The following is an 18,756-nucleotide window of genomic DNA, read 5'->3' as shown; positions in this document are numbered from 1 at the left end:
TTCTCCTGGCAGCTAAACTGACAGACCTGTCTGCATAAACTCAGAATTGATGTCTTGTGTTTGAAAACAACCCAACACTCCTGTATTCTGATCATAACTCTAATAATGTTCCTTGAATGGGTTTGTGTAGGGAGAGAATCGTCCTTGATGATAGGGACAGACATCAGTCTTGAAAATGTATCTGTGAACATTACGTGAATATTATTTTTCATTAACAGAACATGTTAGCATAGAGACATAAATTATTTTCACCTTACAAAAAACAATTTTACTCATAGGTATTATGGAGAGTTCAACTTTACTGAATAAATAATTAGGAGTTGGGGATATTTTTCTTTTTAAATAAGTTCATTTTACAGAGATACAAATTATTGGATCAGCACAGCACAGTTTTGTTTTCAGATCAATCATTTCACAGATCCTGTTTAGGGTACAGCCGTGTGACAACTAAATCTGCATACTGAAGAGGGTTGCAATATCTGCCAGTGGTAAATGAGGCCTCCTGTATAATTGGGTCTGATGGTAACAAGCAGTAACATGGATCAGGCAGTAGCTTAAGATATAGTTACCAAGGCAGTAGATGTTACCTCGAGTTTTTGGTGAACAGCCTGGGATACCGTGTCAACCCATCCTTGCACGTTAGTGATGTCTGTTTTTTTCTCAAACCTTGGCTACTTGCAAATATTTTCATTTTGACATTTTTGCAGTCTGTCTTTGAAAGTCCCTAGTTCCAAAACATAAACAGAGATATCAGAGGGCGAGAACAGGGATACTGTCACAGATACTATCTTTAACTAAATATATCCTTTCTATTTTTCCAGAGGTGCGGAGAAATCTCATTTGATAGTCCTGACCAGAATGCCAAATGTGTTCGCATGCTAGGTAAGGGTAAGAGTCCTTTCCCTTTTCAATACAAGTGTGTGCAAATATGTTTAGTTGGGGATTTCTTCTAAAAAGTACATGATAATGACCATGATGATTCACAATGACATCTACATAGCTCATCCACGTGTAGTCCTCATTAATATATCTTTATGTGAACTTTCAATTATTTAAACAAAGAATATATGTTCCAGTAGTGTCCATATGCAGATGAAAATATAGCTGTACCAACACTATAATTGGAACCTCTGATGTACTAAAGTCCAGAACTCATATTCAAAAGTTGAAAATCTGCACTTTGAAAGAGAGTATTATTTTCATGAGCATGTATCAAAAGTCTCTAGATCAGACTTTGAGCTACATCCATGAAAAAATTTCAATCACTATGATTTTTCAGATTTGCACCAGTGTAGCTTTGTGAAAATGAATATTAAGTAGAAATGTCTATTCTTTGGAAACAATACAGGAAGGTTCTGCTATGTTTCATTAATTTCTGTGACCAATTTTATTGTGGTTGTTTGTTTCATCTCCAATGTTAGTACTGAAACATAAACAGCACAGCTTTTATCACAGTGAAAAACAGGGAGTAAGTGTCTAAAAACCTAAAAGATAGTGTTTACTCAGAAAAAAATGAAATCATGGAACTCTTGTAGGATTAGGTTTTAAGTTCTGAAGACTTTGACCTGCCAGGTCATAAATACATGCTGTAAATTAGAGCATTGCATCTAATAATGTGAAAATTTAAATAGTCATAATTTTTAAAACTGCATCTGGCAATGTCTAGGAACTTAATTTCCATCTGGGTGCATAGCTGTGTTCTGTAATAACAGATTATGTGGTTTGTTGTTTATATTCATTAAATCCTATTGTCATAATAGACTTTAATTGCTGCAGAGAAATCTGTCATGCTTATAGTGCACAGATCCCAACAGATGAACTGACACAATGGGCCATAATGATCTATTACATCAATGATCCATGGTTAGACCTTCTTAATGGAACAAGCTGACAGAAAAGATACACTTGTGATCCTTTATCATGCCAATTATAATCTACAGTGTAAATACAATTGAATTCCTAATACTCTACTTCTAAGGATATTATATCCATGTAATTGTTATTATGCGTTGGGGTGGGTAAATGGGGGATGAGAGAGAGGAGAACAAAAAAATAACCTTCTGCATGGGTTTGGTTCATCATTTGGTTTGACATTTTTATAACAAGTCAGTCAAAAAGTGGGAGTTTGACATCCTCCTTAATGCAAATGATTCTTTAGGAGCAGTGAGAAGAACAAGATCTTGTTTCCATTAGATATAGTCTTATCTATGTCTTGTAGTATATACATGTACAAGAATGAGAATATATGTTGTGCTGTGTAAGGAAACTGCTAGGAATGTAAAAATGATTCCAAGAGCGCACGCCAAAGGTGTAACTGACTCTCAGAAGTTACATCTCTTGTATTAAAAAATGTTTCGCCTGCTGTTGTTATTCTTCGGTGTCTCTAACAAATTAAGGACTACAGTGTCACATATAATATAGAATTTTACATTTCACCCCAAAGTATTCCAAATCATGTACAGAGCTTAAACTATTCTAAGTGCAATTTGGATATTCCAGAACTGCTTTGTAAGAGGTATGGAAAATAGAAACTAACAAACAGAAACATAGTAGAAGATGTGGTTGATACTGGAGACAAACTCCACTATCTCTATTTATCACAGAAATGTGTGTGGTTCTGGTAGAGCTGTAAAGCCAGAGGGCGTCCACTCTGGTACCTCTCCTTTCATGCTGAACTCTGTAGGGAACCAGAAACCGTGCAGCCTAAAAGGTCTAAGAGTTTGTGTTGAATGTGTCATGAGTGTCCAATCTCAGATTTTACAAGGGAATTGAATTTCTGAGAGAACACGACACAGTTTGTCACTTATCAGTGTGAAGCTGACATTAGTGTCTGTGGGCATAACTAGTCAACAAAGACACAATGTGCCTTCAGAGAGGGACATCTTTCTTGACTGCACCCTCTTTGAAATGTGCTGAAACAGTCCCACTGTCATTTGCTGTAACAGTGACACAGTGCTAACAGAAATCTAGAGGGCAAGTCCCAGCAACTGCAAGAGGATAATTATTCTAGTACAAAATGAAACACAGGAGCCTGGAGTACTGACTGTATTTCTTCAGGGATCTTTGACACAAGATCAGTCCATACTTGACACTGCATGTTATCAAGCTTTACTATAAAATGGTAGCAGCTGTTTTCGTCAGAAAATATCTGTATCTGAGTTATACTACTGGTTGTGGGTTAGCTTAAAGTTTAAAGTTTTTTAGGAGTAATGCCAGGCCTCCTGCTGTGAGTCCACATTCCTTGAGGTAACATGAATTACGTGAATGAGGTTCTTTTTCTGTAAAGGTTGAGGAAGAGACGTTTGCAGTAAAAATCTTGTTCTGTTCCTGTCTTCCTGCTAGAAAATATTAAATAATAGATAAATAAATGCCTAAATGCTTACAATGCCTATAGTGAAAGTAGGTAACTTTTCAATGCACTGACTAGATATCACCCAATCTAAGATTAAGAGCACAGAATCAGTTTAATGCCTCATCTTTCAGAATCAGAGTGATGGATATTTGTAATTCAAGTGTAAAAAATAACTTGAATTACAAAATTAAATGGTCACTTCACAGTGTTTCCTAAGGATTTAATAGATAATAACAATGTGCTCTTCCCAAGATATGCCTAGGATTAGTGTAATTATCTGTACTAAAGCTGTTACAGAAAATCATGTTCTCCCTCCTATTTTTTATATTGTGCTTGTTTCTTTACACTTTTGTATGTGTCATGATTTAGTCCCAGCTGGCAACTAAGCACCATGCAGCCACTTGCTCACTTCCCCCCTGCAGTGGGAGGAGAATCAGAAAAAAGTGAAACTTGTGGGTTGAGACAAGAACAGTTTAATAATTGAAACAGAATAAAGCATTATAATAATAATTATAATAATTACAACAATAACAATAATAATAATAATAATGAAAAAGAGAGAGAGGAATAAAACCCAAGAGAAAAAAGTGATGCACAGTACAATTGCTCACTGCTGCAGACCAATGCCCAACCTGTTCCCAAGTAGCAATCAACAGCTCCCAACCAACACACACACACATACACACACACACAGAGCTTTATTTACTGATCATGGTGCTCTATGATATGGAATATCCCTTTGGCCAGTTTGGTCCACCTACTCACTGGCAGAGTATGGGAAATCAAAATGTCCTTGACTTAGAGTAAGCACTGTTGAGCAGAAACTGCAGCATCAGTGCGTTATCAACATTATATAGTTCTCATACTAAATCAAAAACATAGCACTATATCAGCCATTAAGAATAAAATTAACTTTATCCAAGCCAAAGCAGGACAATATGTTATACTAGTTAAAGCAACACAACTTTTATAACTGTCACAGTGGAAAGTCAGTCAGTGGCCCACCTTAGCCTTTTGGTAAGACCAGTGTTCAGATCCTAAATCTATCACAGCTTTCCTCAGTATGGCATTGAATAAGACTTTAAATCCTGCACATCCACCATCCTTTGAAAAATGGGAAGATAAGTGCTTTCTTATTTCTTAGGAACAACAAGAAGAAAATATAATTACAATGAGAAGCTGAAGTTCTGTAGTAACACAAATAATAAAAATACCATCATGGCTAGGCTTCGCGAACGAAGATTTGGGAAGGGCTCTACCCGCGTTTCTTGCAAGCTTGGTGGCTAAAAAGGCCAATACGAGAAAGACATGTCCGGTTGCAAAAGGCACAGCAGAAAGACTCCTTAGATGGTATATTCTGCAAGGCATGATTCTTTCTGCGTTGTCTTTTCTCCTCAAGGGTGATCCTGTGTGCTTTCTCAAAAGCATCAGCAGCGTTATAGATGGTGTGTCTCCAGGCCTCCCGATTGGAGGCCAGAGTAGACCAGTTATGGTGATCAATATGCCCGAGGCTGAGATGTTGTTTCAGGGAGTCCTTGTATCTTTTCTTCGGGGCTCCTGTCTTGCGGCAGCCAGTGGCAAGTTCACCATAAAGCAGGATCTTAGGGAGGCGGTGGTCCTTCATCCTAGAGACGTGCCCTGCCCATCGCAGCTGCGTTCTCAGTAGCATGGCCTCAATACTTGTGATTGCTGCCTGTTCAAGAACAGATGTGTTGGTCACGTAGTCTGACCAGTGGATGTTTAGGATTGTACGGAGGCAGCGTTGATGGAAGTGTTCTAGGAGATGCAGGTGGTGGCGGTAGATGACCCATGATTCGGAACCATATAAAAGAGTAGACAGCACTATGGCTCTGTAAACACTGATCTTGGTACTTTTCTTCAAGTGTTTATTACGCCAAACTCTTTTATGGAGTTTTCCAAAAGCACTATATGCCTTTGCTAACCTGTTGTCTATCTCCCCGTCAATCTTACCATCCGAGGAGATGAGGCTGCCTAGGTAATTAAACTGTTGGACTGATTTGAGCTCTGATTGGCCGATGGTGATGTGGGGATGATGGAAGACTTCCTGAGGTGCAGGTTGATGGAGAACTTCAGTCTTCTTTAAGCTGACTTCCAGCCCAAAGAGCTCAGCAGCATCTGCAAAGCAGGATGTTAAATGCTGCAGGGCTGCTTCTGTGTGGGCAACAAGGGCGGCGTCATCAGCATAAAGCAGCTCCCGGACAAGATGGTTTAAGGTCTTGGTGTGGGCCTTCAATCGCCTTAGGTTGAATAGGCTCCATCAGTACGATATCGAATGTAGATACCATCCTGATCATCGAGGTCTGCAGTGGCCCTTTGGAGCATCATGCTGAAAAAGACTGTGAATAGGGTAGGAGCGAGAACGCAGCCTTGTTTCACACCATTCTTTATTAGAAAGGGCTCAGAAAGTGTGTTGCCATATCTGACTTGGCTGTGCTGATCCTCATGAAGTGAGATGATCATTTTAAGGAACTTGGGGGGACAACCTAAACGTTCCAAAATCTGCCAAAGACCTTTTCTGCTCACAGTATCGAAAGCCTTGGTGAGGTCAACAAAGGTTACATAGAGACCTTTGTTCTGTTCCCTACACTTTTCTTGCAGTTGTCTGAGAACAAATATCATGTCTGTGGTGCTCCTCTTGGCTCTGAAGCCACACTGACTTTCAGGAAGAATTCCTTCTGCTATAGCGGGTATTAGTCTGTTCAGGAGTATTCTTGCCAGGATTTTACCAGCAATGGAGAGCAGAGTAATACCACGGTAATTTCAGCAGTCTGATTTAGTACCTTTCTTCTTATACAAGGTGATGATGACTGCATCACGAAGGTCTGATGGTAGTTCGCCTAGTTCCCAACAGTGCACCACAAGCTCATGAAATTTAGCATGGAGTGCAAGGCCCCCATGTTTCCAGACTTTGGGTGGAATTCCATCAACCCCAGCTGCCTTGCCGATTTTCACCTGCTGTATGGCCTTGAGGGTTTCTCCTAAAGTGGGGGCATTTCACCGGTTGTTGTGTGATGGACTGAATTGCTGAGTCTTGGACTACACGGTTGGTACTGAAAAGAGTCTGAAAATGTTCAGACCATCTGTTCAGAATGGAGGTTTGATCTGTCAGAAGCGTTTGACCATCTGCACTGAGTAGTCGGCTTTGGACTTGGTATGTGGGCCCATATGCTGTTTTCAGGGCCTCATAGAATCCTTTGTGATCCCCTGTATCTGCACATAGTTGAGTTTTTGCAGCTAGATCGGTCCACCACTTGTTCTGGATGTCACGGAGTTTCTGTTGGAGCTTGCTGCATGCAAGACGAAAGGCTGTTTTTCTTGCGTGACAGGATGGCAGCGCAAGGTGTGCTTGGTGGGCAGTTCTCTTCTTCCTCAACAAGTCCTGGATTTCTTGATTGTTTTCATCAAACCAGTCCTTGTTCTTCTTGAGGGAGAACCCTAAGGATTCTTCAGCGGATTGCAGGATGCTGCTTTTAATATGCTGCCAAATTGTTTCAGGAGAGGAATCTGCAGAATCTGTGGAATGGTTTTTGAGCCTAGTGTGAAGGTTTGCCTGGAATCTTTCTCTTACTGTGGCTGATTGAAGATCGTTAACTTGGAGTCTTCTCCTTGGGATACTGCTCCTTTTGGGTTTGAATTTGAGATTGAAGTTGAGTTTACAGCGCACAAGCAGATGGTCTGTTTGGCATTCTGCGCTGGGCATCACGCGGGTATGGAGGACATCGCAGACATCTCTCCGTCGCACCAAGACATAATCAATAAAAATACCACACTGTCAATAAATGTGTTGTCAGAGGTTTCCCTTAAATCTCGGAGTCTGTCTGGAGACAATGGCAGCTCATCAGCACTTCCAGGGCAAGTAAGAAAATCTGAACCATTCTGCTTAAATTGGAGCTGTTATCAAGTTAGTGAGGACACTTGGCCATGACAAAATTGCTAGATAATGCTGAATGGGATGTCAAAAATCTTTTCCTTTATGCTGCATTCTGGAAGTTAGAACCCTGGACTCCTCATGCCCTTTACTTATAATGATTTTTACTTAAAAAATTATAGTTAACACAAAAATTGAGATTATAGCAATATACTCACTATGTGGTTATTAGTCCAGAAATTCATATTATGAAGAGCAGAAGGGAACTATTCCTCTCCCTAGAGCACCCACTGCTATTTTCAATGGCACAACACGAAGGTAATTTTTTCCATATGCAGACAGACATGTTCTGGGCTCAGACATGACACAATGTCATATCATGCAGAGATAATTGGGTTAGTTTGCTGTGCAAATGCTGGTTGGATGCCTAAGCTAATTAACTCTGCTGGGAAGAATTGCATACTAGCTTGGAACTGTCCAAAGTTAAGACAACTTAACCAGTTCCCACATCTTAACTAGCTAACCCAGTAACCTCTACGTGGCAGAGCACTGAGCTTTAAGAATTTATCCTGTAAAGAATAAGTTTCCATATCAGGCTCTAGGATTAATACGGAAGGAAAAGGTCTGCCAACTGGAAGAGAAACTTCAGTGTATAAATAAATACCAGTTTATACAGAATAAATACAGTTGTCCTTATATATGCTGTATCGGAAATAGACACCTGCACTCATAACACATACAAAATTAAATGGTCCCATCAGTTTTAATCTGTTTGACCTTACTGATGATAGTGAAATAAGAGGGATGGATGATAAATGCAAGTTATCTAGTTTGTTACTCCAGCAACCAGTCTTTCATTGCCAGACTTAGTCCTTACTCCTTAATGAAATGCTGGGTAGATTTTGAAGAGGTCACATCATGCTGGCCAACTCTGCTGTCTGCAGAAATTTTTCCAGGGGAAATATGAATTGCCCTCCTTAAGCAGCTGGTTAGTAAGATGAAAACACAAGCCTTCCAGATGCCCCATGGCAAAAGGCTGAGGTGCTTTCTTTTCATTATTGTAAATTCCACAGAGACAGGAATAATGTGCCTGAGTTTGTTTCCCTTTTGGTGTAGACTTAATCCTTGCAAAAGCAGACAGATGAATCCTTGTTTGGAATAAAAGTAGTTTCCTCACAAATAGCATTTAAAATTAATACAAGAAGAAAAGCAGTTATTAAAAAAAAAAAAGTGGCCGTGCCACCTTTTTTTTAAATTCCCCAGACTATTAGTACATAACTCTGTTGCTTTGAGGCAACAAAGCTCTTCAGATTCCATCACAGAGAGGTGCCTAACTCACTCATCGCCCCAAACAAAAAGGTTGCTTTACGGCTTACTTCCACTGTTTATTACCTATGAAGAGTTAAAGGAATTGGCATTTGGCCATGAAATTAGTTTTGTGGATTCGGCTTCAGTCTTGGTGGCTCTTTGCCCACAGAAGAAAACCACCACACATTTGAACAGAGTTGGCAGCCCCAGCTTAAGAGAGAGAGACATTACTGGAATAACAACTGTGTTGAAAGCCAGGATAGAGGGGTACTGGCAAGGCTCTGGCTGGCTGGCTTCTGCCTTATGTAACTGTTGAACTCACCTTCACTGGCAGCTGAAAAAAATCTATTAAAATTTACTTTGCGAAACCTAATCAGGCAAATAACTGTATAACTTAATGAGGAAAAAATATTGAAAAATAATTAAATGTGTCAATTTGCCCTGCAGTAGAGGGAGAAAAAGAAATGAGACATCTAGTCAAACGGTTCTGCACTGGTTAAGCTCCACAGCTTTGCAAAGCTTCATGGAGGCCTCACTGACATCATTTGAAATGTGACCCTATATCTCTTGCACACACAAAACTTCTAGTGAAACTGATAGGCATGCATGAGCAATGGTGCTCTAAATAGCCCAATATATGGACTATTAATATGCCAGTCATTCAAAGATTTGACGTTATGCAGACTTAAGTATTGTATCTGTGCAAATGAGAGGAAAAGAAACACATGAATTAGTTTTCGTAGAATTAAGCAATATGTTTGTGGGGAAACGGCCTAAAATCTATAGTGACTAGAAAGAAATCTATGCTCATTGCTACGCTACCCATCAGGATTACTCAGAACTTTATAGTGGTTGAAAGGGGGAGGCTTAAGATGTCTGCTACTAAAAGACAGGCTTCTAGTCCATGATCAGCTTGCTACACAGGATGAAGAGAAGCAGGTTTTTCCCTTTAAAAAACAACGGTGTGAATGCATACAGAAAGATATACACTATGTCTCCTTTTGATAACCTGTTAATGTAGATAAATTAAAATCTAAACTTATAGGTCAATGTTATAAGCTTTTCACTTACATATCTAATTGCCAACAAAAGTCTCACTACCAATAATTTATTCTGGTGAGAACAGCATTATGTAGATAGGACTTCTGAAACTGCAGTTCTTCCACCCAATTGAGTAGACAAAAGGTAGAGATTTTCAAATAACTTCTAACACTTTTTCCTTTTTTCTCTAAAGTATCATTCCAGTATATTAACACAATTTAAAAATAACAATTCCTGATACTGCAACTATGCTTGTAAATGAATTTTTAAAAGTGGATTCTCTGTGTCCTTACCACAGTGGAAATAGAGGCTTATTGCTCGATTATGTCACCTAAGGCCTCTTCCCCCAGTTCATTGTCTCTTCCTGAAATGCAATACGTTCTAAATCTCACCTGTTTTCTCCAAGAACATTCCTTATTTTTTGGCCACGGTGGCACAGAGCAAGCCAAAGACTTGGTGCATTGCCCCATGCTTTATCTGGAAGGCCAAGATGCCAGGCTGCCTTCATTGGAGTGTTGCTTGGAGACAGAAGTGGCAAACCAGTGGGCACGAGGCCACAACAGCAAATCCTTTGTCAAGGATTTTATAGTGTATGCATGCCATCATTGTGTCACTTCATCACTGTGTTATGGTTTCAGGCTAAACAAGTAGGAACTTTTTGTCCTTACTATGATAAGATTTGTGCCTAAAACCACAAAGAATGTAAATGTCAAATCCAGCTTCCAGTTTCATGACTATTTGATTAATTTGGATAAGAAACTATAGCAAAGAAAGACAAATTAAATTGAAAATTCTGATGCCTTTTGTATATTTTAAAGAGCAGTTCTCTAATAGCATCTTATTATTCCAGTAATTTTGATCTAATTACTATTTTAGGTAATTGTATAGCCTGGTAGCTGAGTGACAGTGACCACCGGTTTATCCTGTTCTGTCCTGTAAATCAGGTCAGACTGAAAGCACTTGTCTTGCAGTATTCTACCTTTCAGAAGGGTGCTGAAGGAGACAAAAACTGGCTCTGGTCTTTTGAGCAGGCGTACAAAACACTTTTCTAAACGTAATTTCTGATTCTTGGTTTTCTATCCCATAAACATTAACTTGAACCATACATAGTTTTATTCTATGTCTGAGCTTGGTACAGGAAAGAAATGGGGGAGTCAGAGAACTCATAGGAAACGCAGTAATGAGGATTTGGCACCATCTATATAATGTAAATACAACATGATGGCTTTCTCTAGAATAGAGTGGTACTGTGTTGCCTACGTCCACAAAAGCCATTCATTGGGACCACAAGATCCAGTTGAGATTCAAAAGCTCAAGAGACGATTAAAAAGACCCTTCAGTCCCTCAACTAAAAATACCCCAAATTCCTGTCTCTTCAGCTTCTCTTTATATCAAAAAAGCTTTTTGACTTGACTGAGAATCTCACCACATATCACATTTAGGAAAAAACACAGGTTTCTAAGTCCTATCCAGCAGTTGCACTCAAAGTGTGGATACAAATACCAGCAAATTCTAGTAGACTGCAAAGCCAAGTATCTCCCTTTTTGTCCAAAGCATGCTGCAAACAGAAGGATTGCATTCTGCTGTGCAATACTAGGCTTGTGCACTAGTAATCTAGTGAAAATTTAAACTCTGAACTTGCATCACCCTAAAACAGGTAAAGCCCACAGCACCCACTTTTTTTCTTACCCACCAAAATAAAGGCAGTGCAGGTTGGAATTAAGTGCTCTCTCTTCCACCTGTTGACCCTGCACAAGGACAAATGCTGGTATGGCTCCAGGAGGGTAAGAAATAGGCCCTTGATCTCAGGGAGCACACACAGAAGAATCCTGAGTTTTGTTTCACAGACATTTCACTTTTTTATTTTTTTATTTTTAACTAGGCACTTCTTAGAAAAGCAGAGAAACAGTGGCTTGATTGATTTACTTAAGATGATCTCATATGTTATTTCATGGTAATTGTCACATGAGTTATTGCTGATCCCCTGTTGGAAAATAGATTTCAAGTGTCTATTCACTCTGCTTTCTAGCAGCTTTATTTTTCCTCATGCCTAACCTCGTGCCCAAACATGGACTGCATTCACATAGTTTCCCATCTTCTTTGTCCAAACTGTTATGAGTGGGTTGTGTTTACCCAACGTACTTGCTGTACAGAAAATTGTTGTGAGGAACCATATTCTGTAATAGTGTTCTCTCAAAAGATGGGAAAGTGGGAAAGGAGCAATTATTAGATCTAGTGATGTGACCAAATCAGATATGAAAACACTTATTCAGTTTTACAGCAGCCATCCCTTCATGATAGCATAAGTATAGTGAAATCTCCAGATGTAAACTTTCCAAACTTAGATTTAAATGGTTCAAATTTATAATTTGTGGTTTGAGCTCATCTCTAGCAATTAATCTTTGTTTCTTTAATTATCACTTGGTGATACCTTGCCATTTCCCAGTCTCTGCAATTTCCTATAGATTACTGTGTAGCTACTCCTAGTAAGAGTGATTTATGCCTGAGATAGCCACGGAATTCTTGTGCTTTCAGTCACTCAGTTCCTGGCTGTACATGTTCATAAACTTTTCAGATTAAGAATGCATTTTCCCATGGTCTTCTCTGTTCTGTATTATAAAAGTTGTCTCATATTCTGGAGTTAAAATTTTTTTCTGTTCTGAAATGTTAATAATTTTACCACTCTTACTGAGAATTGGGAGTATAGAATTTGTTGGAAATTTTTCACCTCTAGTATCAAAATCAAATCAAAAACATGCTTTTCTTTGGCCTTGTTACCTAGGTATCTAGCTTTCCTTGATGGCTTTAGCTTCCTTTTTCTTCTTCTTTTTTTTTTATTTCTTAATAATAAATTGTCTTTTCTAATGATAATCTGCTATGTTCTTGTATGTCTCATACTTCTTAAAACATTAAATTGGTCTCTTAGATCATCCCTTGATCATCAAACTACTTAAGCATGTATTTACATATTCTCACTGGAGCCAAAAATGCGTAGGCTGAAATATGTTCCTGTGCCAGGGTCAGTCACAGCGTCTAGCACTGTGCATGCTCAAGCCCTGATCTGATCCAAATACCTGAGCCTCTGGGCTTATGAAATCATGGAGTGTGACTGTGAATATTGGTAGTAAATGATGGAAATTCAATTTAGCAACAATTCAATAGAATTTCTGAATTGCAGATAGCTGTGTCAAGAGATTAATGTATTTCTTACAGAAAAGTTCAGAGAGTGCTCCTGCTGGAATTCCCTTATAGGGCATTCTTCTCATTCTGTAGATGAAATAATGCTGAAGACAGTTGGGATGCAATTCATCTGATAGAATGTCTGTAAACATCTGTAAAAAATTTTAAAGTCTATAGCCATCATCTAATCTTCCCTTTTGTAGTTAAAATGAACGAGACAAAGGTGCTTCCTTCAGACTCATTGCAAAATAGATGTCTAAAACAGGTCTGAGGAATTCTACTCAGAGGGTACCTATTTATCCCCATTGACTATGCAAGAAACTGAAGTGTGAATGTGAGCATTTGGAGGAGATTAATCTTACTCCTTGAATACAGCCATTGTTTTTCATGGTGTTCAAAGCTCTAAATTTTGAAGTATAGGGATAATAGAAAATTTGGTTAATCAACCTCATCTTCAAGATAATTTATTGGTTTTTTTAACATAAGATCAAGTTCTAAGTTTTCAGGATATTTCTAGAAAATTTTTTTTGTTGACTGAATTCTTTTCCTCATTGCTTTTGTGAAGTCTTAATTTAAGGGTACTCTATAGCCTCTTCTTGTAAATAGTATGTATGCATTAGTGCTCATGTCATCTCAGGAGTGTGTTTTTGAGATTCTATCCCAAGTTACTGCAAACTTTGGTTTGCATTGTGAAGCAGCCTTGGAATGGACAAATTGAACAACTTTCACATGAAATAGAGCAAGGTGGCTGCTCTGGGAGTATTCTAGCTGCTGCTAGACATTTAATCCATGAAAATAGATTAGGAGTAGTCCAAACCAACTCCTCCAAAGCATATAGAGTGCAGACATGGGGGCCTCCACTATGGCTGTTTACCTTGGCTAATCTGCTCTTCTTGTGTTACCTGCTTCTCTGAACCTTGCCAGAGAGCCAACACCTGTTGTGACTTCAACCCAGCAGTTGCTCTAACATGCAGGCTTCTGTATCCATAAATTACCTTCAGGACCATTCAGCCCAGTTAAGGTTTAACTGAGGATGCTTAGGAGGTGTATAAATCATAATTTATGACTAGTTGTAAGCATGTGTTTTTCTGGGTATTGTTTGCCTACTTCCACTACACTTTATCAATTTGTGCATACAAACTAAAATTATCAGGCTTTTGTCTTATATACTCAAATGAGGACAGGTTTATGGGGAATGGCAAATGTGGTTTAGTCCAGTGAGAAATCTGTCCTTTTTGAAACTTAAGGTAAAATGATTTTTAACTCTAGATTAGGATTTCACACTGATTTTACAGATAGATATAGAGCAAATTTAATTTAACACTTAATTCAGAGGAATTATTCATATTGCAGAGCTTCATTTATTGACATACACTAATAAGATCCTCACATTTTACTCATACATATACAGAAAAAATGATTATTGAGGTATCTTTTTGGTTTATAACAGAGATTGCTAATGAGAGGAACTTAGAAATACTGGCATCATATACTTTATTAGTAGATATTTTATAGAAGAAAGCAAGGACTAGGGGACTAGAATTGACTTCTTCATCTAAAAATCATGCAATAAACAGACATCAGAATTGTATAACACTATCACAAGGAGAAGCATATTGCCATGCTGACAGAAGAAGAGACAGCTATTTTCAGTGTCTTTCAGACAGTTAGATAACAGTATGTAAAGACAGCCCATACAGATAAAAGTACTTTTGTCTTTTTTTTGTTAATAAATAATGTATGAAGTCATGAAAATCTTCTTAAAGAGAAGCTTGTGCATTTACACTCCATGAGCTGTATTTCAGGTTTCTACAAAAGTAGTAAGACAAATTTATCATTAAGGTACATGACTGGGCGCTCTGTAAAGTCCCAGAACGTTCTCTGGCACTTCGATTGTTAAGACAGGCATTTGTCAAGGACAGGTCATTGTTTATCTAAGAAAAAGACAGAACTTTTACTTCCATCAGCTCTAACTGCCCTGTGAAAATTTTCTAATGGAACTTAATTTCTTTACCCATAGGTTTCCAGAGTTTTATATCTACAAACTTGGATCAGTATTTGCCATACAATAAAATCATTGTTAAACTGGTATTACTTGGCTTTGCTTTGGAGACCTCAAACGGAGTTGCCAATACACCCAGCCATTCTGTGAATGTTCAATTAAAATCACCATGGGACTGCTCCTATGACAGGAGTTTTAAGGATGTGAAAGTAAGTTAAGGGGTATCATAAATTATTTGAGTCCCAGCTAGTAGTACATGATGTTGCAACAATAGCAGACACTGACAGAGCTCTGTTGGAAACGGAAGATGAATGGCAAATGCTTCATTGTAATTTCTTGCTATCAGCAGAGAGCATAACAACAGACATTAATCCACTGGTTTAATTAGAGATAATAATATGTCCAGGAAGCTACCACATTTAAGGCACAAGTGCAATTGCTGTCATTGTACATTTGTCCTAGAGGGCTTTTTAGGCAAGTGCACGTCATAATATTTTAGGAGCCAGAAGGTTCCAAATTTGCTTGACTTTAATTATTAACATATTTCACTTTTCTTAAAAAGAAGGAATGGAAGCATCATAAATTGTGATGTCGAATCTCATTTACTTTCTGTTGTTTGAGAACAACACTCAGGGCTTTTGAAGTCTGTGTATTATTTGTTTCATGAGGGGAAATGATATTATAATAGCCCTCAGAACAACTTAGAAAGAAAATTCTGTTGGTTTTAGATATTTTTATTTTAATCCAATCCAGTTTCTTTGTGCCATAGAGGACTCTCTGGTTTAGGCAGAACCATCTTAGATACCACAGTTACTTCAAATTGTGCGGCTCTTTGAGACAAAACAAAAAGTCTCTTGATAATTGATGACTGAATCAACAAAGAGGAAACTGGAGGCAGATGAGCGCTGGAAGGTTTTCTGAAATCCTAGAATGGGGGAGAGTTCGATTTTGATTTTAGTCAGAACCACCACAATTTTCTCTTCACCCTGAACGTTTTCTACTAGACTTTTTTTGTTCTTAATCTTTGTTGGGGGAGGGTGTCACTGATGTTTAATTTTAAGTGAATTTCCAGTAGTAAATCTAGAAATGTTTTTAGGCTGGCAGCCGTGCAGCATCAGGCCCTCCCTCTGCAAGACAGCATAAATCCTTATGACACTGTCCTGCCAGAAAGCTTCTTCCTCGAAATGGAAAGATCATCTGCAGGAATTACTAAGCTACTAACACCTTTATGCATCTGGTTTTTATATTCTTGCTGAAGTTGCCTCGAGAGCAACAAGATATGATGCAGGATCTCATATTATGGGCATATTTAACTCCCTTGTTAGGAGCTACACCAGAGGTACAGGTTCACAGAGGCAGGGCCCATCATTCAGCTCCTGTCCTGATTTCTTCCGCCACTATGCCCACCTTTCTTCTACTCAAAAACTTGCCTGCGTTTGATTACAAGTACGCACCTAAGCTGGCAGGAAGAAAAATTTCTTCAGAAATGTTTGAAAAAAATTGTTTTCCTGCAATTAGATCTTGTAATTACATTACAGGAAAAGATGAAAACTTGAAACCCAAATCAAATAATTTTTAGTGGAAGTTCTTTGGCTGGTAACAAGCTTTAGATTCAGAAAAGTAGCTGTGGCATTTTACAGGCAGGGTTGTTGTATGTTTCGGTCTTTTATATGGGAGGTACATCACTGTATCTGTCACTGAGTTACTCCAGCATATGACAGGAGTCCCTGATGACACCTCACAGCAAGTTCAGCTTGGCTGAGTAACCTGAGTAACAGAAGAAAATGGGATAAAGAGACATGTTAAGGCTCACCTGAGGAATTCCTACAGTATCTGTGAATCCAATATTTCCAGATGGAAACCAAAATTTTGTTTGTGGAAGAAAATGAGCACTAAATTGCTCTGACAAATAGAAAAAAATCCCTGTGGAATTCAGAGACTTTTTGATACAAATATTTTGCAGCCAAAATTTCAGTTTCTACCATGTTTCTCTATTAAATTTATTCACTTAGAACTAACAAGTAAGACCACTAGTGACCCTGCTTTGTGGTAGTAAACTTACCTGACATAAAGTAGGATGAGTTGGGTTAACACAGTGACATGAATGATGTAATGGGAGGGCTGGAGCTGATGTAGATAGTGCCTATGTCAGCTGTAGCTCAAAGCTATTGTACAGCTTGTGACAGTGTCCTGCTGACGGAGGAGCTGTCTGCTTGACAAGATACAAAACTCTGCGCTTAACGCTCTTTACTCACTGATCGTCTGGCATCTCTTTTGTAAGAGCAGTTATTAGAGTACTCTAAAACAGGACTTCTTCAGTTTTAAAATCAGTCAGGTTTTTTATTCGCTTTGATTGTTGGTACAATGTGTAGCAACATATTGCTCTAAACTGGATTTAATTTGGCAAGGGATGAGAGTGAAGGAGGGTTTTATCATTCTCCCTGTGTTCCAAGTTGACCAATGCAACACCTCCTCCCAGGTTCCAGGCTGCTTTCTCCCATGAGTACTGGGGCACAAACATTTACCAGTTACCCTTTGACAATACCAAAACCAACCAAACAAAGAAGCTGTTTTTAATCAAGTTCCCAAAGCCAGATCATCAAAATGAATACATCTTTCTTGGTAGAACAGATCTTTCTCTACATTTTCCCTGTCTTCATAAAGCTACCCTAAAGTGTTGGCTGGTGTATAATGCAAGACTTTGTGGCAAGTTATTTGTAATTTCTCTGAGGCAAAACATCACAGCAATTTGTGTCCGAGTCTCACAGTGCCTGAGAAGTGCAAACGTCAATTCAAATGGGGAACTCAAATAACTATCCATTAAATAAAGTAACAACACTAGAAAAGGGAATTGGCAGGTACAGTCTTTTAAAGTTACTAACTATTGAAATAGTCACTCCAGTCCCAGTGGGATTTTGATAGCCTCTGTATATAGCTTATCAGCCAATTAGAAAAAGAATATGAACAAAATAATGACAAACAGTCCCTGTATCAAACCTGATTTTCTTGTGTGACAAGGTGACCCATCTAGTTGATCAAGGGAAGCCTGCTGATGTAATCTTTCTGAATTTCAGTAAAGCTTTTGATACTGTCTCTCACAGAATCCTTCTGGACAAAATGTCCAGCACACAGCAGGATAAACACATAATGTGGTGGGTAAGCAATTGGCTCAGAGGGCAATAGTGAATGGGGTAACATCAAACTGTCAAGCTGTCACTACTAGGGTTCTGCAGGGCTCCATCTTAGGCCTTGTGCTCTTCAACATAGAATCATAGAATCATAGAATCATAGAATCATAGAATCATAGAATCATAGAATCATAGAATTAGCTGGGTTGGAAAAGACCTCTGAGATCATCAAGTCCAACCCTTGATCCAACACCACCATGGTTACTAGACCATGGCACTAAGTGCCACATCCAGTCTCATTTTAAAAATCTCCAGGGATGGAGAATCCACCACCTCCCTGGGTAGCCCATTCCAATGTCTGATTACCCTCACTGTAAAGAATTTCTTCCTAATATCCAACCTAAACCTCCTCTGGCAGAGCTTAAGACCATGCCTTCTTGTCTTACTGATAGCTGCCTGGGAGAAGAGACCAACCCTCACCTGGCTACAACCTCCTTTCAGGGAGTTGTAGAGAGTGATGAGGTCTCCCCTGAGCCTCCTCTTCTCCAGGCTAAACAACTCCAGCTCCCTCAGCCTCTCCTCATAGGACTTGTGTTCGAGTCCCTTCACCAGCCTTGTTGCTCTTCTTTGGACCTGCTCCAGCACCTCCATATCTTTCCTGACTTGAGAGGCCCAGAACTGGACACAGTACTCCAGGTGTGGCCTAATCAGCACTGAGTACAGGGGAATAATCACTTCCCTGGTCCTGATGGTCACACTGTTCCTGATCCAGCCCAGGATGCCATTGGCCTTCTTGGCCACCTGAGCACACTGCTGGCTCATGTTCAGCTTCCTGTCAATCCAAACTCCCAGGTCC

At 39.0% G+C, this 18,756-nt stretch overlaps 1 protein-coding gene across 1 annotated transcript in view; it reads left to right on the top strand.

The window, feature by feature from the left end:
• PDE7B (phosphodiesterase 7B) overlaps window positions 1-18,756 on the top strand; it is a 186,003-nt gene that overhangs the window by 63,307 nt on the left and 103,940 nt on the right. The window contains exon 3 of the mRNA XM_027690444.1: window positions 822-882. Within this exon, the coding sequence (XP_027546245.1) occupies window positions 822-882 (61 nt within the window). The remainder of the gene's footprint in view (window positions 1-821; window positions 883-18,756) is intronic.

This window comes from Neopelma chrysocephalum, unplaced genomic scaffold, assembly GCF_003984885.1.
Source record: "Neopelma chrysocephalum unplaced genomic scaffold, ASM398488v2 Primary Assembly neopelma1_23, whole genome shotgun sequence".
Classification (NCBI taxonomy): domain Eukaryota; kingdom Metazoa; phylum Chordata; class Aves; order Passeriformes; family Pipridae; genus Neopelma; species Neopelma chrysocephalum.
This window is presented reverse-complemented; position numbering and strand designations above follow the sequence as displayed.